This window comes from Bos mutus, chromosome 15, assembly GCF_027580195.1.
Source record: "Bos mutus isolate GX-2022 chromosome 15, NWIPB_WYAK_1.1, whole genome shotgun sequence".
Lineage (NCBI taxonomy): Eukaryota > Metazoa > Chordata > Mammalia > Artiodactyla > Bovidae > Bos > Bos mutus.
In genome coordinates this window covers 33,510,374-33,527,919 of record NC_091631.1, presented here as the reverse complement: position 1 = coordinate 33,527,919, position 17,546 = coordinate 33,510,374, and the positions used below count along the sequence as shown (strand labels likewise).

At 48.6% G+C, this 17,546-nt stretch overlaps 1 protein-coding gene across 1 annotated transcript in view; it reads right to left on the bottom strand.

Annotated features, from left to right (window-relative positions):
* Positions 1-2,685: 2,685 nt before the first annotated feature.
* Positions 2,686-17,546, bottom strand: part of DNHD1 (dynein heavy chain domain 1) — a 62,741-nt gene continuing 47,880 nt past the window's right edge. Inside the window, 16 exon segments of the mRNA XM_070383101.1 lie at positions 2,686-3,346; positions 3,540-4,327; positions 4,549-4,698; positions 4,860-4,951; positions 5,650-5,851; positions 5,940-6,062; positions 6,228-6,414; positions 6,609-6,865; positions 6,868-7,570; positions 7,692-7,870; positions 8,048-8,200; positions 8,399-8,671; positions 13,350-13,821; positions 14,037-14,468; positions 14,600-14,782; positions 15,026-15,175. Coding sequence (XP_070239202.1) covers positions 2,996-3,346; positions 3,540-4,327; positions 4,549-4,698; positions 4,860-4,951; positions 5,650-5,851; positions 5,940-6,062; positions 6,228-6,414; positions 6,609-6,865; positions 6,868-7,570; positions 7,692-7,870; positions 8,048-8,200; positions 8,399-8,671; positions 13,350-13,821; positions 14,037-14,468; positions 14,600-14,782; positions 15,026-15,175 — 4,695 coding nt within the window. The 3' untranslated portion in view covers positions 2,686-2,995.

The following is a 17,546-nucleotide window of genomic DNA, read 5'->3' as shown; positions in this document are numbered from 1 at the left end:
AACTTGGCCTCCTCTCAACAACTCTTGTTTGCTGCTGCAGACCTCAGTGATTCTCTGCCTCATATTCCCTTGAGCTTAACAGATCTCTATTCAGTTTCTACACTACACAGGGATCAAGGGACACTTCTTCCTGTCCATGCCACTCTGCCTTCTTATTGCTCTTGTGGCCACAGTAGGTCAGTGTTGCAGAGCAGTTCCCTTCTAAAATCACAGGTAGGGAAAAGAGGAAAAGCCTCTTTGCCCTCAGTACCTCAGTTTACTTCTGAAGTCCCAGATCATGTTTATTTTATCATATTCCTCCCTCCCTTGACTCCACTTCTTCATCCCCCACCCCTCCCCCACCACCTGATCTTTCAGGACAGGATGGGACATATCTCTTCCCTTTGTCACATGTCTTACTTCTTCCTTCCTTTCATTGTTTGAGACTTTACTTCCCTAATGAGATTTTTTTTTTTAATTTTTAAATTTGGGTTTTTTGGGGGTTTTTTTTTGGCCATGCCACTGGACGTGTGGGATCTTAGTTCCCTGACCAGGGGTCAAACCTTGGCCCCATCAGTGAAAACACAGTCCTATTCACTGGACCACCAGGGAATTCCCCCTGAGATTTTAATTTATCTGACAGACAATTTCAACTGTGAAATTGTTGAATCTGGAATATTTTTAGACTCATTGTATTTGGGCTACACTGTCACTTGCTACTTATAACCTCTACTTGTCTAAGTTGGTACTTATAACCTCTGATTGTCTAAGTTTAAAAACAGTTTGCTGTGCATAATTCAAGAATGAATTTCAGTCAATTATGCATCAGTAAAGATTAATTAAAAAAAAAGAAATTCTAGGTTTAAAAAAAGAATACATTTTGGTCTAGAGAATGATGTGGATTTATAGAAAATATTCTGGTCTAACCAATTGCAGATGGTTTTACTTGTGTATCACTATTGTTCCCTGTTCCCAGTGGGGAAAATAGTATTGATGGTACATATGGACAGAGAGTTCATTTATCCAAAAGGACTTCTTTAATACTCTGCTAATCTCCTCACCTAAAGGGATAGCCATGCCCCTGGTTATAGAAAAGAAAAGGGAAGAGTTTCTGAAGAAAGAGGGAGCTTTTGCCTCTTTGCTCAGCCTTTGTTAGGACATCAGTTGCACTGCAGTCACTAGCAAGTGGGGTAACTGAAGAGCCTATGCACTGATGCTCGGTATACATCTCTGCTTGCATTTCCTCCCACCACGTAGCTCGTACCTAATCATACAGCAAGGGAATTAATTTATACCTAGTAAATTCTGGTGCCTGGGGGCAAGGAGAGGAGCTGGTGTTGGCTTTTAACTGGTACTGTCTGCTACATTCTAACCCAACTTTTATCCAAGAGGTTTGCGCTGGGGTAGAAAGCAATCATGAAACTAATAATAACTGAACATATCAAAGCAGAATTCCTGATTCCCTACCTCCAACCTGTCTCTCTCTTTCTCAAATTTCTCATCTTACTTAATGACACCATGATCCACCCAGTTGCTCAAGTCATCCTAGATTTGCCCTTTTCCCTCACATTCAGTCCGTCGGTAAGTTCTGCTGGCTTTGCCTCCAGAATATTTCCTAAATCCATCAATTCTCCATCTCCATGGTTATGATCTTAGTCCAAACTCCCATCATCTCTCACTTGATTTACTTCAATAACCTCCAAACAAATCTTCCCCCTTGTTACTCTGGATTACCTTCCATCCATCTACCCACCATGGGTTTCCCAGGTGGCACAGTGGTAAAGAATCCACCTGCCACTGCAGGAGACACAAGAGACACGGGGTTTGGTCCCTGGGTCAGGAAGATCCCCTGGAGTAGAAAAGGGCAACCCACTCCAGTATTCTTGCCTGGAAAATTCCATGGACAGAGGCGCCTTGTGGGCTATAGTCCATGGGTCGCAAAGAGTCAGACACAACTGAGCAACTGAGCACATATACACATCCACCCGCCATAGAACAGCCAGAATGGTCTTTGAAAAAGATAATTTCCCATCTAGTACTCTCCAGTAGATTCTGTCTTACACTTTTAAAAATACAAGCTCATCATCACGATCTGCTCCAATTTATACCTTTCCATACTTTCGGCTCACTTTGCTCCTCACTCACAGTGTTATAGCTGCATGTTCTGTTCCTTGAACACCCCAGGTTGTTCTTGCCTCAAGCTCTTCACATCTACTGAAGGCTCTATGTGAAAGATAGGTACTCCTAGATTTTCTCCTCCTAGATCTAGCGGATCTACTCCTAGATCTTCAAATAGCTCCATTTCAAATATTCAGCAAGCCTTCCTTGACCACCCAAACTAGATTAACTGCTCCCCTCCATTCACACTCCAACACATCAGCCTGTTTTGTTTTCTTTATAGCGCTTAAAAATCATCAAATTTAACTCATTTATATGTTGGCCTTTTTATTGTCTCCCAGCATTAGAACAGCCTCATCAGTGCCTTGAAGAGCACCTCATTCCGAAGAGGGCTCATAAATGACCATTGAATGAACATAGGACCTTGTGTGTTATTTTGCTTTTGTTTCTTCATGTGTGTGCTGAGAATACGTCTTGCAGTGATGACTAGCTGGGCAGAATTGGGGCATTCCCAGTAGTACTACTAAGTGCCTGAAGAAATGATCTTGAGTTCTAATGTTCTCCCTTTAAAAATATCCCTTGTGGGTTTAGCGCAGAGCTGAGAGCACAGTTGTGAGCTGGGCAGGGATTCAAAGTCCTATGTGTTAGCCATCCTGAGATCTGCCTAGCCCCTTGGAAACAGGACTAACCCCAGGTCCATCTCCCCACGGTGTCCCCACACTTGCCTCTCCCCAAGGGCCAGGCACACACCCTCTTCTACCTTCAGTGTGAACAGACCTCCTCTTTCTCGGATGCACACACTGTTCCCTCAGTGTGTCACTTTGTGCACACATCTACATCCCTTATAAGTCTCAGAAGCATTGCATCACATCAGTCCAACTTTATTTTGGCTGTGGGCTCAGGACAACGGAGGGCTGCACACGTGGACTCTCCTTTGGATGCAGGTGGCAGGGCTCAGCTTGGTGGGCAGGGGCAGGTGCATCAGGACCTTCCTCCTGTGTAGCCTAGTGGTGCCCAGGGGCCCTTCCAAGTACACAGGACAGGAATACACTGCCAGGCCGCCTCGGGGTGGCAGGTCATTGGCCCCTGGGGCCTGGGCACTGACGCTGACAGGAGGCAGAGGGCTGGGTTGACTGGAGGAGCTGTCCTGCAAGGCCCCTGCTACCGGGTCCCACTTGGCATTGTGAAGCTGTAGTCCAATCAGCAGCAGCCCCATCTCTGGAACTGTGGGATGTGGGCCATTCGCCACCTGGGGGTGCCAGAAACTGATCAGGCACGGCTAAGAAACTAAGGGGTCCCGGTGGAGTCAGGTCAGAGAAGCAGGTGAGCTACTGAGAAAGTAGAACCAAGAGGAGCTAAGGTGAGGGGCTTAGCTACACTGCGAGGTGTAACCAGGAATTTGAAGGGGCGGAACTGGAAACGAAGGGGTAGCACGAAGATACCTGGAAGTGCAGAGGACTGATCAGCTCCTGACGTTTGTGGGGGAGTTGACAGGAGCTGGAGGCTTGGCAAGCTAGGAAATTTGTCGGGGCGACCACAGCAAAGGTAGCTTCCCATCGCAGGGACAGCAGCAGGCGGCGCGGGTGGCAAAAGGCTGACAGGTGAAAGATGCGCTCTGGTACCTGGGTTCCCACACCCAGGTAGCGAAGCAACAGCTGCCCACGGCGCGACAGCTGTCGCAGCCAGTGCCAGGGTGGCTGCGGCCCGGCAGGCGCGTGGGGTCGCCAAGGCGGGGGTAGGCGGCCAGTCCAGAGAGCCTGAGCCACCTCGGCACAGCGCCGGGCGGCACACAGGGGCGCGCCCTTCAGCTGCTGCAGCAGGCAATCCAGGTCCCTCTGCAGCGCGCCCACCAGCTGGCTCAGTTCCAGAACCTCCGTCTTGAGGAAGCCCTCCACCGGGAGCGGCGCACTCAACCCCAGCTCCCCGAACCCCACGCCAGACTCCTCTTGGCGCGTGGTCTCGGTCAGCTGAGCCTGCAGTGACTCCAGTCTCCTCTTGGCTTGCGCTAGGCGTTGCCGCAGCCGCCTTTCGGCACGCCGCGAGGTCCCGCGGGCCGCGGGCACCCAAGTAGGTGAACATCGCTGCAGCGCACTCAGGATGGCGTGGCTCTGGCGTCGCAACAGCCATGTCTGGGAGCCAGCACTCAGTCCGCAGATCCGGGGTTCAGGCGGTGTGGGCAGTAGGTGCATCTGAGCCTTGCACTCTTCCAGAGCATCCAGCTCCTTTAGTTCTTAGGGGTTGGAGAGGAGGGGTGAGAGATAAAGACCATCTTTTTCCACCCCAGACCCAAGGAGTAGGCCTTCCTCTGACATTTGAACCCATCATTATCCCATAACTGTGTCAATATCCTCCTTTCTATACCTTTATTGGTACCTTTGTTATATTCCCTTGAGCAAGGTGGCATTACTGTGCTGGTTCCCACCCCAACACAGATACCGGACTGCAGCTCACCTGGGCTGGGCATCAGAGTGGCCAGCAGATACTGAGGTGTGTGTGGCTGGGCTCCATTCCCGTTGCTGGAGCTCAAGCAGGCTCGCATGAGGCTAACCAGGACCTCCCTGTCCTTGTCATCTCCCACAGGACCCCCATAGAAAACTGAAGCTGAGGGTGAGGTCAGAGCCCCTCAGTTTCAGTCCCTTCCATTTCCACCACCTCCCAAACCGAAGTAGTACATTATGTCCCATCTCAGTGCTCCCCCAGCCCACTCCCTTCTGGGTTCTCCTGGGGGCTGGTGACTACATGGGGGACAGGAGGAGTCTCACCGGCCAGCTCCCTCATGGCAACACTAGGATTGCTAAGGCTGGCCCACAGCTGGTCTTGGATCTGCAGGACGTGGGTCAGGGTCGCTTGACTCCTGAGGGTGGAGAGCAGGAAGCTGGGTTTCAAAACTGTCTATATGCTGAGGATTTTCACATCTTTCTCTCCAGCCCAAACTTCTCTCCTGAGCTCCAAACCCATGAGGCTTATTAGTCATTGCCACTTGGCACCTCTAATTTCCTTTCAACTGAAATCATTTCCCCCCACACCAGCTACCCAGTCATCCAATGCTGAAATCTGAGACCCATCCTTGACTCTTCCTTCTTCCTCACCCCATCTCATTTCTCGATACTGCCAGAGCCTCCCCAAACTATTCTGCTTGCCTCCAGCCCACCCCATCTGATACGTTCTCCACACTGCTGCCAGACTGATCTTTCCAACAAACAAATGGGATCATGTTTCTTCTATTTAAAGCTCTTTAGTGGCTTCCCACTGTCCTCAGGATCCGATCAGTCCCACAAGCCTGACCCCTAGCATGTCCACCTCAGCCACACTAAAGCCTTCTCTCTCCTGCTAAGCTTAGTTCCCTCTGCTCAGAAAGGCCTCATCTCCTCCTGATCTGCCTCTGCTATCAGGACTCAATTCAAAGCAAGATTCCAAAGTCCTTGGAGACGCCTTCCTTGACTTCTCCTTGCCCTCATATTTTGGAGCTCCCCAGAGATGAATCCCAGCATGTGAAAAATATTCAGTGTTTGCTGAGCGACTGACAGAGCAGGGTGGGTGGGGGTCCCTCACCAGTGCCCCCTGTGAGCCTGCAGCTTCATTCCATAGAGCTGCCGGTGCAGCAGGAGGCCATGTAGGAGAAGCAGAGGCAGCACCCTGCTTGGGGGTTGCACAGAGAGTCCTTGCTGGACTAGCTCCATACTGTCGACCAGGACATGGCCCAGCTCCAGGGACTGGTCCCAGAAAACAGGCATGGAGTGCTGAGTGAGCACGGCTGGGGAGGAAGGAAAGTGCTGAGTCAGCACAGTGCAGTTGCCCTCTGGGCTCCAATCCAAGAGCCTATGGGGAAGCTCCTTCCTCACCTGGTAAGGAAGCAGTAGCTTCTGCAGACACAGTAAGCCAAAGACGGAAATCCCTGTGGACAGCAGCCACATTCCCATTTGCTTGTTGAGCAAAAAGCAGTTCTAACTCCAGGTCCGAGACCTCTAGGGGTCAGACATGGGGCTGAGATCAATTTCTGGATAAGGATCAGACTTGAGGCTAAGGGGTCATACAAAGGGGATGAGGGGATAGACCATGAGACCCAAGTTCAAGCTCAGGCCCAAGTTCAGGATAAAGTCCTAGAAGCCATCTCTAGACAGCAAACCCACCCTTGGCTCCATCCAACAGTCCCAGCAAGGGCTGCAACAGCTCTTTTGGCCAGTGAGGCATAAGATGACAGTTCTCCAGCAGCAGCCATTCCCCCCTGAGCATAGCCTTGTGGAGAGAGCTGATCACGATGGAGACTGGGTCCCAGGTTTCAGAGCCCAGAGCTATCACCTTCAGATGCTTCTTTCCCTGGAGACAAACAACAAAATGGCAGAGTAACTCAAAGAGATCCTAGGATGACCCAGAGGACCCAGAGTAATGCCACAGATGACCCAAAGTCCTTGAGTAATCCAGAAAGAGAATGCTCTGGGGGAGCGGGGGGGTACCACCCACCCCAGCCCTAAGAGCCCCGTCACTCTGTGGCCCAGAGGCTGGGCTCAAACCTGTTTATGTCTGGCAGCCAGCTTCTGGATAACGGTCAGGTGATGCAGGGTGGCAGTGGGATGACCAGGTGGTGGTAACAAGATCAGTATGGGCTGAGTAGCCTGAGTGTGTTCAATGGGGATGGTGTGGGCACTCAGGTTTTCATCCAGGGGCCGGCCCAGGAGGCTGGTGGTGAAGGTTGCCAGGGTGCTGACCAGGCACTCAGGTCGCAGCACACGCCACAGGATCAGCTTCTGGAGGAGGCTCAGTGGGTGAGCCCCGGCCCTGGTGCAGGGCCCAGCACACTGGATGATAGCGACAGGTAAGCCTGCCAAACACTGGCATGGCCCGCCAGGGATGCACACAGCCCAGCGAATGGGGGCAGCACCTCTAACATCTCACATTCGTGCCAGGTTCTCAGCCCTAGCCAGGCCGGTCGAGCCACACGTGGGACTGGTTTTTCACAGCCTGTGCTGGGAGAGACTGCCAGTCCAGGCCAGAGGGCCAGCCTCTCCAGCTCCGGCGCCTTCCTTGCCACTCGCAACAGAGCCAAAGCACCCAAGACACCCACCAAGGGTACTCGGGTCAGGCCCAGTGTAGCCACGGTTGTACCTAGTAGCTGGTGGGTCAGCTGTCTCTTCAGCTGCAGCAGACGGCAGGTTACTTCCTCCCGCTGGTGAATCTCACCCTTTATGCTGTTCAGAGCCCGTTTGGTGGCAGCCAGACAATCCTCTGGACTCAAATGGAAAAGTGGTAGTAAGTTATGCAGTGAGCTAAGAGCCTTTATGATGGTCATGCCATGCCAGACCACACGCCGATAGGGTGCCCACAGTGCCACCTCCTTCAGCTTCAGCTCTTCTAGGTCCTCTAAATGGGCATGCAGCTGACACAGCTCCGCCTGGGCCCTCACCACCTCTCGCAGGAACTTGGCTGGTTTCTGACGCCGTGGGCCCTGGAGCAGTAGCATCGTCAGCAGCCGCTCCTACAAACAGTTACTTATTGCATGGACCTGGTCCTTCTCTACGTAGATCCCCACTCAGTGACATTCATCTCCACCCCCATACTGGGCCCCATCCCAACCCACAGACTGAATCTCCAAGCACCTCAACAGCCCCTGCAGCTTCCCAGGAGTCCAGGAATCTGACGGTCAGGTCCCACCAGTGGGTCTCAAGCTCAGGACGCTCCGTGCATAAGATTTCCCGCAGCATCCGTTCTTCTAGGATTTCTGTATTCACACCCAGGTCCAGCACATTCAGCCCCTTCAGCAATTCACAGCCTAGCACTTGGAGTCACACAGGAGAAATGCTTAACCCCTTCCCTTTGGCAGAGCCAGGGGTGAGGGGCCCAGAGAGTGTGGCTACCAGCTATGGTCCTGAGCCTGCTTTAGGTCAGACTGAGTGAAGCTCGGGCCCTGGTATGTCCACAAAGGTGTGCTGGCAACTCACCCACTGGGCCTCACCTTTTTCCAAGGCATTGAGGGGGACAGTAGTACTCAGATAGAGGCAGAAGCCAGGCTGCACCTGGGGTGGGCTTAGCTGTTCCCGCTGAAGTAGCCATTGCAGTTCTGGGCAGTCTAGGCCCAGCTCCATGTTGGTCAGTAGCACGGGCAGGCCTGCGCAGGGGAGACAAGGACACCTTACCCACCATGTCAGCACCTGGGTGCTCCCATGCACTAAATCTGGCTCCAACCCAGGGTTCTTCCAGAGGATTAGTGCCTGGGGTGGAGGTTAGACTGGGGGTTGAGAGGCCTGTGGGGCCACTGGGTAGGGCAGGACACAGGAGACCTTGGGCGGAGGGCTTGCATTCTCACCATGGGCAGCTGCCTCCTGGAGCCGAGGCCCCAACTCTGGGCTGGCGCCTGAGAAGACTTGGAGGTCGGGAGCGGGTGAGGACTGAGTTTCCTCCTCATCCTGCTGTTCTTTCTCCTCTTGCTCCTGTTGCCCTTCCTTTTCCTCCTTTGTCTCCTTGATTCTCCTTTCTTCTGCCTTCTGCTCCTTTGTTTTATCACACTCATCACTATCATCATCTTCATCTTCCATGTTCTCCTCTTTAGACTCTTTTTTATTTCTCTTAAAGCCCTTCCCTGTGGCAGGAAGATGAAGAGGTGTTCTTCTCAGGGAGGGAATCAGGCTCCTGGGGAGCTTTATTCACCCAAGGACTCCAGCTCATGAAGGAAGGTCTGGTCTGCAGGAAGACACCTTAGGAAAGTCACTTAAGCTAAGACTCAATTTCCTCATCTGCAAAATGGGTTGATATGAGTGCATTACTAACACCACATCGGGTTCCTGTGAAGATGACGTGAAACAATGCACAGAAAGCACTCCGCTGGCGCCTGGCAAGCACTCAGTAGAGGGCAGCTCTCAGTAACTATAAAATTCCAGGGAGGGGTTCTAGTCACCCCTGAAACTAGCTCCATTTCTGCCTTTCTGTAGGTTGGCTCGAAGAGTCAGTGCATTTCCCTTTTTGCCTGAGCTAATTCTGTCACTAACAACTATACGAGTCACCACTAGCATAGAGATCAGTGCCTGGAAGTATCAATTTGTAAAAGAAAGTCCATAAACTGTGGCCTTGGCCACCACATGGGCAGTGCTATGGACATGGGTGGTTGTAACCAACAGCTATCTGCAGTCCCCTTCTCTTTTGCCTCCTCTACTGCAGGAGCTGGAAAAGATGAATAGTGTTTTGTTTTGTTTTATGTTGGGAAATTTAAGAATAAGTTTTTTAAAAAATTAAGTGTTTAAGAAATCGGCAAGTAGAGGTTGCCAGACCCACAATGTTTGTTTCCTATTGCTTAACAAATTACCACAAACTAAACAGCTAAAAACGACACACATTTATTATCTCTCAGTTTAGTAGGTTAGAAACCTGACCAGACGCTCTGCTCAGAGTTATACTGGGCTAAAATTGAGACTAAAATCATGGGTTGCACTGCTCAGCTGGGACTTGTGTGTTCTTCCAGGCTTACCATTTTATGGGTTTTGTTTGTTGTTTTATTGAAGTACAGTTGGTTTATAGTGCTGTTAGTTTCAGGTATACAGCAAAATGATTCAGATATCTATAGGTGTATTCTTTTTCAGATTTTATCCTTTATAGGTTATTACAAGATATTGAATATAGTTCCCTGTGCTATAAGTAGGTCCTTGTTTTTTATCTATTGTATCGATAGTAGTATACAATAATATCTGTTAATTCCAAACTCCTAATTTATCCTCCCCCTCCTTTCCCTTTAGTAACCATAACTTTATTTTCTGTAAATATGCCTGTTTTGTAAATAAATTCATTTGTATCATTTTTTTTTAGATTCCACATATAAGTGATATATGCTATTTGTGCATCTGGCTATCCAGATTTCTGGAAGATCTTTTATTTTTCTGATGAAAGGGACAGATATTGGCTAGGAGCACCTCTGACATGATGCTTGGAGGGATAGTAGCATTTGATAGCAAATATGGTGGCTTTAAAACAATAGAAATTTATTCTCTTAGTGGCCTTGAGACCAGAAATCCAAAATCAAGGTGTTGGCAAGACTGCACTCCTTCTGAAGGCTTTAAGGAAGATTTCTTTCTTGCCTCTTCCAGCTTCTGGTGGTTCTAGGAGTTCCTTGGCTCGTGGCTACATAACTCCACTGTCTTTCCCTTCACACGGCCTTCCTCTGTGCACCTATGCCTTATCTTCTATCTCTTATAAGAACACTTATCATTGGATTTAGGCCAACCCTGGAAATCTAGGATGGTCTCATTGCAAACCCTTAACTTAATTATATCTACAAAGACTCCTTTTCCAAAAAAAGATCACATTCATAGGTTCTGGAGGTTAGGATGAGGATATATCTTTTGGGTGGACACCATCCAACCTACTACAATGTGATAAATGACTATACCAAGGGTCATAGGTCAGAAAGCTAGAAGATTCTGGGTGCTTGGAGGCAACACTGAAGCCCTATACCTGCTTATCCCGGTCCTTTTTATAGGTTAAAAAGGACTTATCCAATAAAATAAGTCCATTTGTTTAAGCCATGGTGAGTGGGACTTTTGTTACAGGCAGTAAGCAGCAGTGAGGATTTTTCTTTTCCTTACTGGTAAGGTATCTAAGCTATGTGTAGCTAAAAAGCTGGCTTATCTCATGGGACTTGGCCCCTGTGCTCACTGAACTTTAGTGGACTTAGTAGAAGATGCTGGAGCAAGCTGGCTACACTTCTTCTTAGTGAAACAATCTCCAGAAAGAACTTTAAGGGAATTCCTTTCTTCTCATATCAAGCAGTGTTAGATCACACATGATCAGATACTCATGAGCCTTGCTGACTTCTAAAAAATGATTCTGTACATCATATCACATGGAATAGGAACTCACGGGCTATTGGAAAATCAGGGATGCCTCCAGGTTCATCGCAAGCACTTTTCTCCCTGCATTCCCTGCCTGAGTAGTCTCTCTCCCCATTTTGATCCACATACTTCCAAGTAGGGGCTGCATTCCATGGCCAGTCAGCCTAAGCTCCCCCCTAATACTGTTTTCTTACTACAGCCCTGAGTTAAGGGCCAAGGTTTAGATGGATGACAGTTACACTAAGGCTTAGTGGAATTGGTGGAGTCCCCAGAACCAATGTTAAGAGACAGAAGCCAGAAGTTGGGGCTTAAATTCAACAACGAGAATATATCAAGAGTTCTGGCATCAGTTTAATAGGATCTTTACAAATGAAATCTGGAGGGGAAAAGATGAGAGATTTTAGGGGATTAACCAGAAACTCCCCCCTCTGGTAATAAGTGTTTGCTTAACTTTACAGCACATTCTAAGCCCCCATACCCATTCCAATAGGAAGTGGACATTTACGGTATAACGGCTACCAACAGGGTACTCTTGCCTGACCTTCCTCTCACAGATACTTCTGGGGGACAATGGGCAAGGAAAATTATACTATTTATCAGAACTCAGGGCAGCTGAACTGGCTGTCCAGGAACTGACTCCAATGAATTCAATTAGCCAGTGAAATGATGCTAATCTTTTACCTTCTGTCTGGCATTGCACAGTATCTGCTAGAGACCAATATAATGTGTATTTCTTACCCTTTCCAAGTTTCTAAACAGAAGTTTATTATAGTTATCTTGATTTGATTTTGCTTCTCTTTGCTTATCAGGTGTATTCTTAAGGTGAGATTCACTTAATCTAGGATAGTTTACAGAACCACCATGAAAAGCCATATCCAGATCTGATCAAGAGATTATTCAGAGTTTCAGGACTCAGAATTGGATATAGCAGCTGGATGTTTCTTTAGGGTGTCTCTTATTAGAGAGGGGGTAAATTAATTTATAGCTACACATGTGCTAGCGGTATAGTGGATGTTTTTGCAATGGTGTATGGGCACAACAGAAAGTCATATACTGGACAGCCAAGGGATGGACTGTAGTATCGATAGCAGTAAGACACTGGTAGTAATAATGACTACTGACTCAATGGACATGAATTTGAGCCAACTCTGGGAGATAGTGAAGGACAGGGAAGTCTGGCATGCTGTAGTCCATGGGATCACCAAGAGTCGAACATGACTCAGTGGCTAAATAGCAACAAGAACAAATAATGACTAATGTTTTTGAGAACTTATTATACATTAGGCACTGTGTAAACTCTTTTTTTCATGAATTATCTTAATTCTCACAACACTTTATGAGATGGCTATAAGACCCTGATTTTATTGGCAAACAAACTTAGGCTTTCAGTTCAGTTCAGTTGTTCAAGTCGTGTCCGACTCTTTGAGACCCCATGGACTGCAACACGCCAGGCCTCCCTGTCCATCACCAACTCTCAGAGTTTACCCAAACTCATCTCCATTGAGTCGGTGATGCCATCCAACCATCTCACCCTCTGTCATCCCCTTCTCCTCCTGCATTCAATCTTTCCTAACATCAGGGGTCAGCTCTTCGCATCAGGTGGCCAAAGTATTGGAATTTCAGCTTCAACATCAGTCTTTCCAATGAACACTCAGGACTGATCTCCTTTAGGACGGACTGGTTGGATCTCCTTACAGTCCAAGGGACACTCAAGAGTCTTCTCCAACATCACAGTTCAAAAGCATCAATTCTTCGATGCTCAGCTTTCTTTACAGTCCAACTCTCACATCCATACATGACTACTGGAAAAACCATAGCCTTGACTAGATGGACCTTTGTTGGCAAAGTAATGTCTCTGCTTTTTAATATTTTTTAAACTTAGGCTTTAGAGAGATTAAATACCTTGCCTTAGGTCACACAGCTAGCAAAGTGCAAATATTTGACCCAGGTAGTCTGCTTATAGAGCCCCAGTTACAGACTACTTTATTATATACCTTCTGTTCTAGAAATCTATTATTTTTACCAGTACAACCCTCAGCCCCTTCTTCTGGGAAATAAACACTCTTCCTTCCTTCCCCTAGGAAATGCTCTTTCTGATGCTCTACTCAGATGGGTCCCTGATCTAAGCAGAAACAATGGAAATATTTCCCCAGAATTCCTGATAAATTTGAATAGGAAAACTCTGAGTCATAGTCCAAGGTTCTAATAGTGCTGAGCAGACCAGGAAGTGGAAGATTATGGTCAGCCACATAGATTCACAATCATTGCAGTATGGGCCCAAAAATATACATGTGACCTGATTTATTAATATCATATTGGCTGAAGAAATCTGGGATACCCTGGCCATGAATATTTAGTGTCTTCATTGTGAAAGGGAAGAGTGCATGTGGCTGAGAGTGTTGAGCAGCTCAGATATCAGTTTATTATCCCTGGATTTACCTGTGCTATTGGTGGGACTGGTGGCCAAGCGTCCAGCCTCTTCCAGAGGCAGCGGCTTCAGCCAGATGAGGGCTTCGTTGCCGGGGTCAAGCAGCAGGGGCCAACGGCAGCTGAAGTAGTGAGTGCAACTTCGCAAAAGCAGCGCCACCAGGCGGGCTGACTTTGCCTGGGGCTTCATGTCTCGGTCCCACTGGAACTGTTCAGATTCGGAGCTCAGCAAGGACACAAGGCTGAAGGGAGAGCGTATGGAGAGCAGAGGGTTCTTTGGCAACCTAGCGACAGATTTCTGCATCTGCTTCAGGGCCTGTGCCACGTCATCTGGGCCCAGCGGCTCCTGACAGCCCCTGCAGAGAGCCAGCCACTTGTCCAACAGCTCCTGGCGTCGCACTGGTGGGAAGGGACCCAGGTAGTTGATGGCAGCTGAACACAAGAGGGTATCTCCGAGCACCGTGGAGGAGTGACCCTTCAACTTCTGGTGTGGAAGGGAAGACCAGACAGTGTGTGGGCTGGCGGGGAGGGTACAGGTAGAAGGTCTGGTGGGGAGGGAGCAAGGCAGGGTGTGGGGGAAAGCGTGGCAAGGAGGGCAGAGTGGGACAGAGGGAGGCGGTGAGGGCATGGGGAGGGGCAGAGGAGTGGTCTGCAGTGCAGAAATGAGCTTTAGGGGGCAATCTAGAAGGAGCTGGTTACCTGGAGCTCCGTAGTCCAGGAATGCATAGGCGTGAGCAGGGCAGCCTCAACCGGCCACTTGTGATGTTTGCCACACTGAGCCTGCCCCAGATTCTCGACCACAAGCTTGTGGGAAGTTTGGGCATTTTCCAGATTCTTAGACAGGGCCAAACTGTGCTCTAGAATCTCCTGGGCCTGGAACTCATACTGGCCCAGGCGGGCCTGCTCCCGAGCCAGTGTCGCCTCCACCTGCCGCAATAGCAGGCCCGTGGGCAGTCCTCGGCGCTGTGCCAGCCCATAGCACAGAACGGCCCAGAGCCAGGCTGCCAGGCTTGCTATAGGTATGCTCACTGCCCGCAAGTCTGCATCGCTCATGCCTGGAGCTTTCAGAGCCAGGTTTAACTTGATTATCTCTGCATCTGTCATCTTCTCCTTGGGGAAGAACACCAGCTCCTGGGAGAGTTTGTGTTAAGAGGGGTGGAGGAAGACACGGATGCTCTGACCTTGTCCCAACAGCCTCGCTCTGCCAAGTTGCCGCTTTATGCCTGCATTTCTCCTCCTCCGTGGAGCCCCACATTTCTTACCTGATAAAAATCCTCAGAGCATAGCAGCTGCTTGGCACTGGCCCAGCCTGTTTCACGGTGGAAGAGGTCGCACAGAGCATCAGTCACCTGGACCACAGACTCTGGTGGTGCTCGATAGCTTCTTATCTCCTCAAAGTCAGCCACCTGCAGCTGGCTCAGGGGCCCCAGAAATGCCTTGCCCATCTAAACAAGGAGAGACGTGCAGTTGCAGTGAGCTCCCAGAATGTCCTTTCTTCCTTCAAGGTATTTCCAGGAGGGACCATCTTCTCCTAGGGTCTCCAAGGGACCACACCCCAAGCCATCCTATTACCTTTGCCCCAGGAGACTCCATGACAAGCCAACCCATCCTCTCCTCTGGGCATCCTAGGAGAGGTTGTTCCCTTCCAAGAGCGGATCAGTGCAGGGCAGGTGGTGGGAAGAGCGCACCTGCTCTAGGAAAGCCTCATACTGAGCCCGCAGGGCATCCCGCTGCTTGGTCAGGTTCTCAATGAGGTTCTCCTGCTGCCGACACTCTGTCAGCTGCCGCTTGTACAGAATCTTGCTTTGGTCTAGCTGATGATTCAGTCTGCCAAGGCTCTGTGAACAGAGTTTAGGCTCTGCAGCTCCAGATCTTGGGCCAGGTGGGACTACCCCAAGGGAAGACCCCACATGGGCTTGGACTCAGCCATACTCCTGACAGTTGTATGACCAAGTTGACCATTAGGGTGACCCAGTTGAACTCCAAGTAGGCTACAGATACGTGCTGAGCTCTGAAACTGTCATTCCCCAGTCTGTGAGTTATACATCTAGTCAGGCAGCCTCACTGTGTGGGTTGGGTGCTTCTGACCTACCATACAGGCCTAGGCGATCTGAATCCAAAGCCTACGTGCTTAACCACTGGGTGACACTCTATCTTACTTGACCCGCTAGTGGCATTTGTCACAGAAGAAGCTCCTCCCTGTTGAAACATTCTCCTCTCTTGACTTTCATCAGACCATGTTCTTCTTTGGCTTCTGTGGCTGCTCTTCCTCATTCTCTTCCTCTGCTATCCCTTAAATATTTCTCAAAAAGTTTTCAGGGCCCCCTTATCTTATCATCTTTCTGTGTACCTCCCTAAACTCATGGCTCTGATTATCACTTATATTTTAACAACTCCAAATCCTTATATCTAGCCAGATTCTTCCCCAAGACCCACACCTCCATATCCATCTGCTTAATGGGAATTTCCTCTTCAGTGTCTCACAGACCCCTCAGACCCCACATATCCAGAAATGAATGTATTGGTGATGGCTCCTCAGATCTCTTACAATCCTATTCATCTCTTCATGTATTCTTTCCTCAGAGATCTGTGGCAAAATACATCCAAGTTTCCCAAGGAAGAAACCTGATGGTTACCCTGACTCCACCTCTTCTAGTCCCCCAAATCAAACCCATCTTCAAGCAAGGCCTTTCTGTTTTATCTGCAATATGTCTCTCATGTCTACTTCCATCCCCAAAACCATGACTCACACCCACGCGCTCTCACTCCTGATCTTTTGCACTGGCTTCCTAACTCCTACTCCCCCTCCTCTAATCTGCTTTTCATGCTGCAAGCCTATTTGGTTTTCTCAAAGGCAAATAGCAAATCATCATGTCTCTTAACACTTGCCGCTGTTATATTTGGTTTACAGTACCTCCGTGACCAGGAGGCTTCTGTTCATCTTTCCAACATCATTTGCTTTTCCTCTCCCAGCAGCGTGCTCTCCAGCCATTCCTGACTTTCAGTTCCTCCAACCTGGCACACACACTCTTGCCTCTGGGCCTTTGCACTTGCTGTTACTTCAGCCTGCAACATTCTTCCCACCCCCTTTCATACCAAATCTCACCTGACCTTCAGGTATCAACTTTGATGTACTTCATCCTTTTGTTTACATATTTAACGAATGCTTTTGGTGCTTACCAATGCCTCTGTGCTACACAGTGTGGTACTATGCTCTCTCTAGGAAGTTTTTTTTTTTTTTTTTTTACTTCTTTTTTTTTTTTTAATTATGAAAAGATGATAACACATTTACCAGAAACTTGGAAAATACAGAACAATGGTACATATAGTTCTACTATATATTTCAATTATTTTTCAAGTAGATAAATTAAGATTTTTAGTTGGAGTTCAACATCAAGCTCTCAAAAATTAATAGAATAATTATACAGAGAAATATAAGGATACAGTAGTCCCGAAAAGCACTATGAACCAATTCAACACAAGACTTATACAATTTTAGGAAGTCTTTCTTGACACTTCAGAGCATCCTGGACTCACTCTGTCATAATGCATTGTTTTGTAACTACTTGCACGAGCCTATATCTTCCAGCAAACTAGGTACCATGAAGGACAAGGAGAGCGCCTGTCTTTATCAGGAGGCCATCTACCATCAGTACATGATGACATATTGGGCTTTTGCTACGTGCCAGCACTTTGAAGTACTTTACATGTAAAGGCCTCATTTAATCCTCATCCTAACCCCTCTGGATCTGAGTTTTGTCATCTGTAAAATAGAAGAAAGAATGGCCTCCTTGGGAAAGTGGAGGTGAGAATTCTATCTACCTAGATAGGAGTCGGACACGACTGAGCGACGTCACTTTCACTTTTAACTTTCATGCATTGGAGAAGGAAATGGCAATCCACTCCAGTGTTCTTGCCTGGAGAATCCCAGGGACGGGGGAGCCTGGTGGGCTGCCATCTCTGGGGTCGCACAGAGTCGGACACGACTGAAGCGACTTAGCAGCAGCAGCAGCAGATGTAAACATAAACGTCTCCTGCATTGCAGGCGGATTCTTTACCAACTGAGCCATGAGGGAAGAAGTCAGGATAGATGTAGATATGCACAAAAGTATTAATGAGTGCTCACACAAAAAATACGGAATTCAATTAAGCTTTGCTGAGCACAGTCATAAATAAATGAACCAACTGAATATGAAAGGGAAAAGAGAT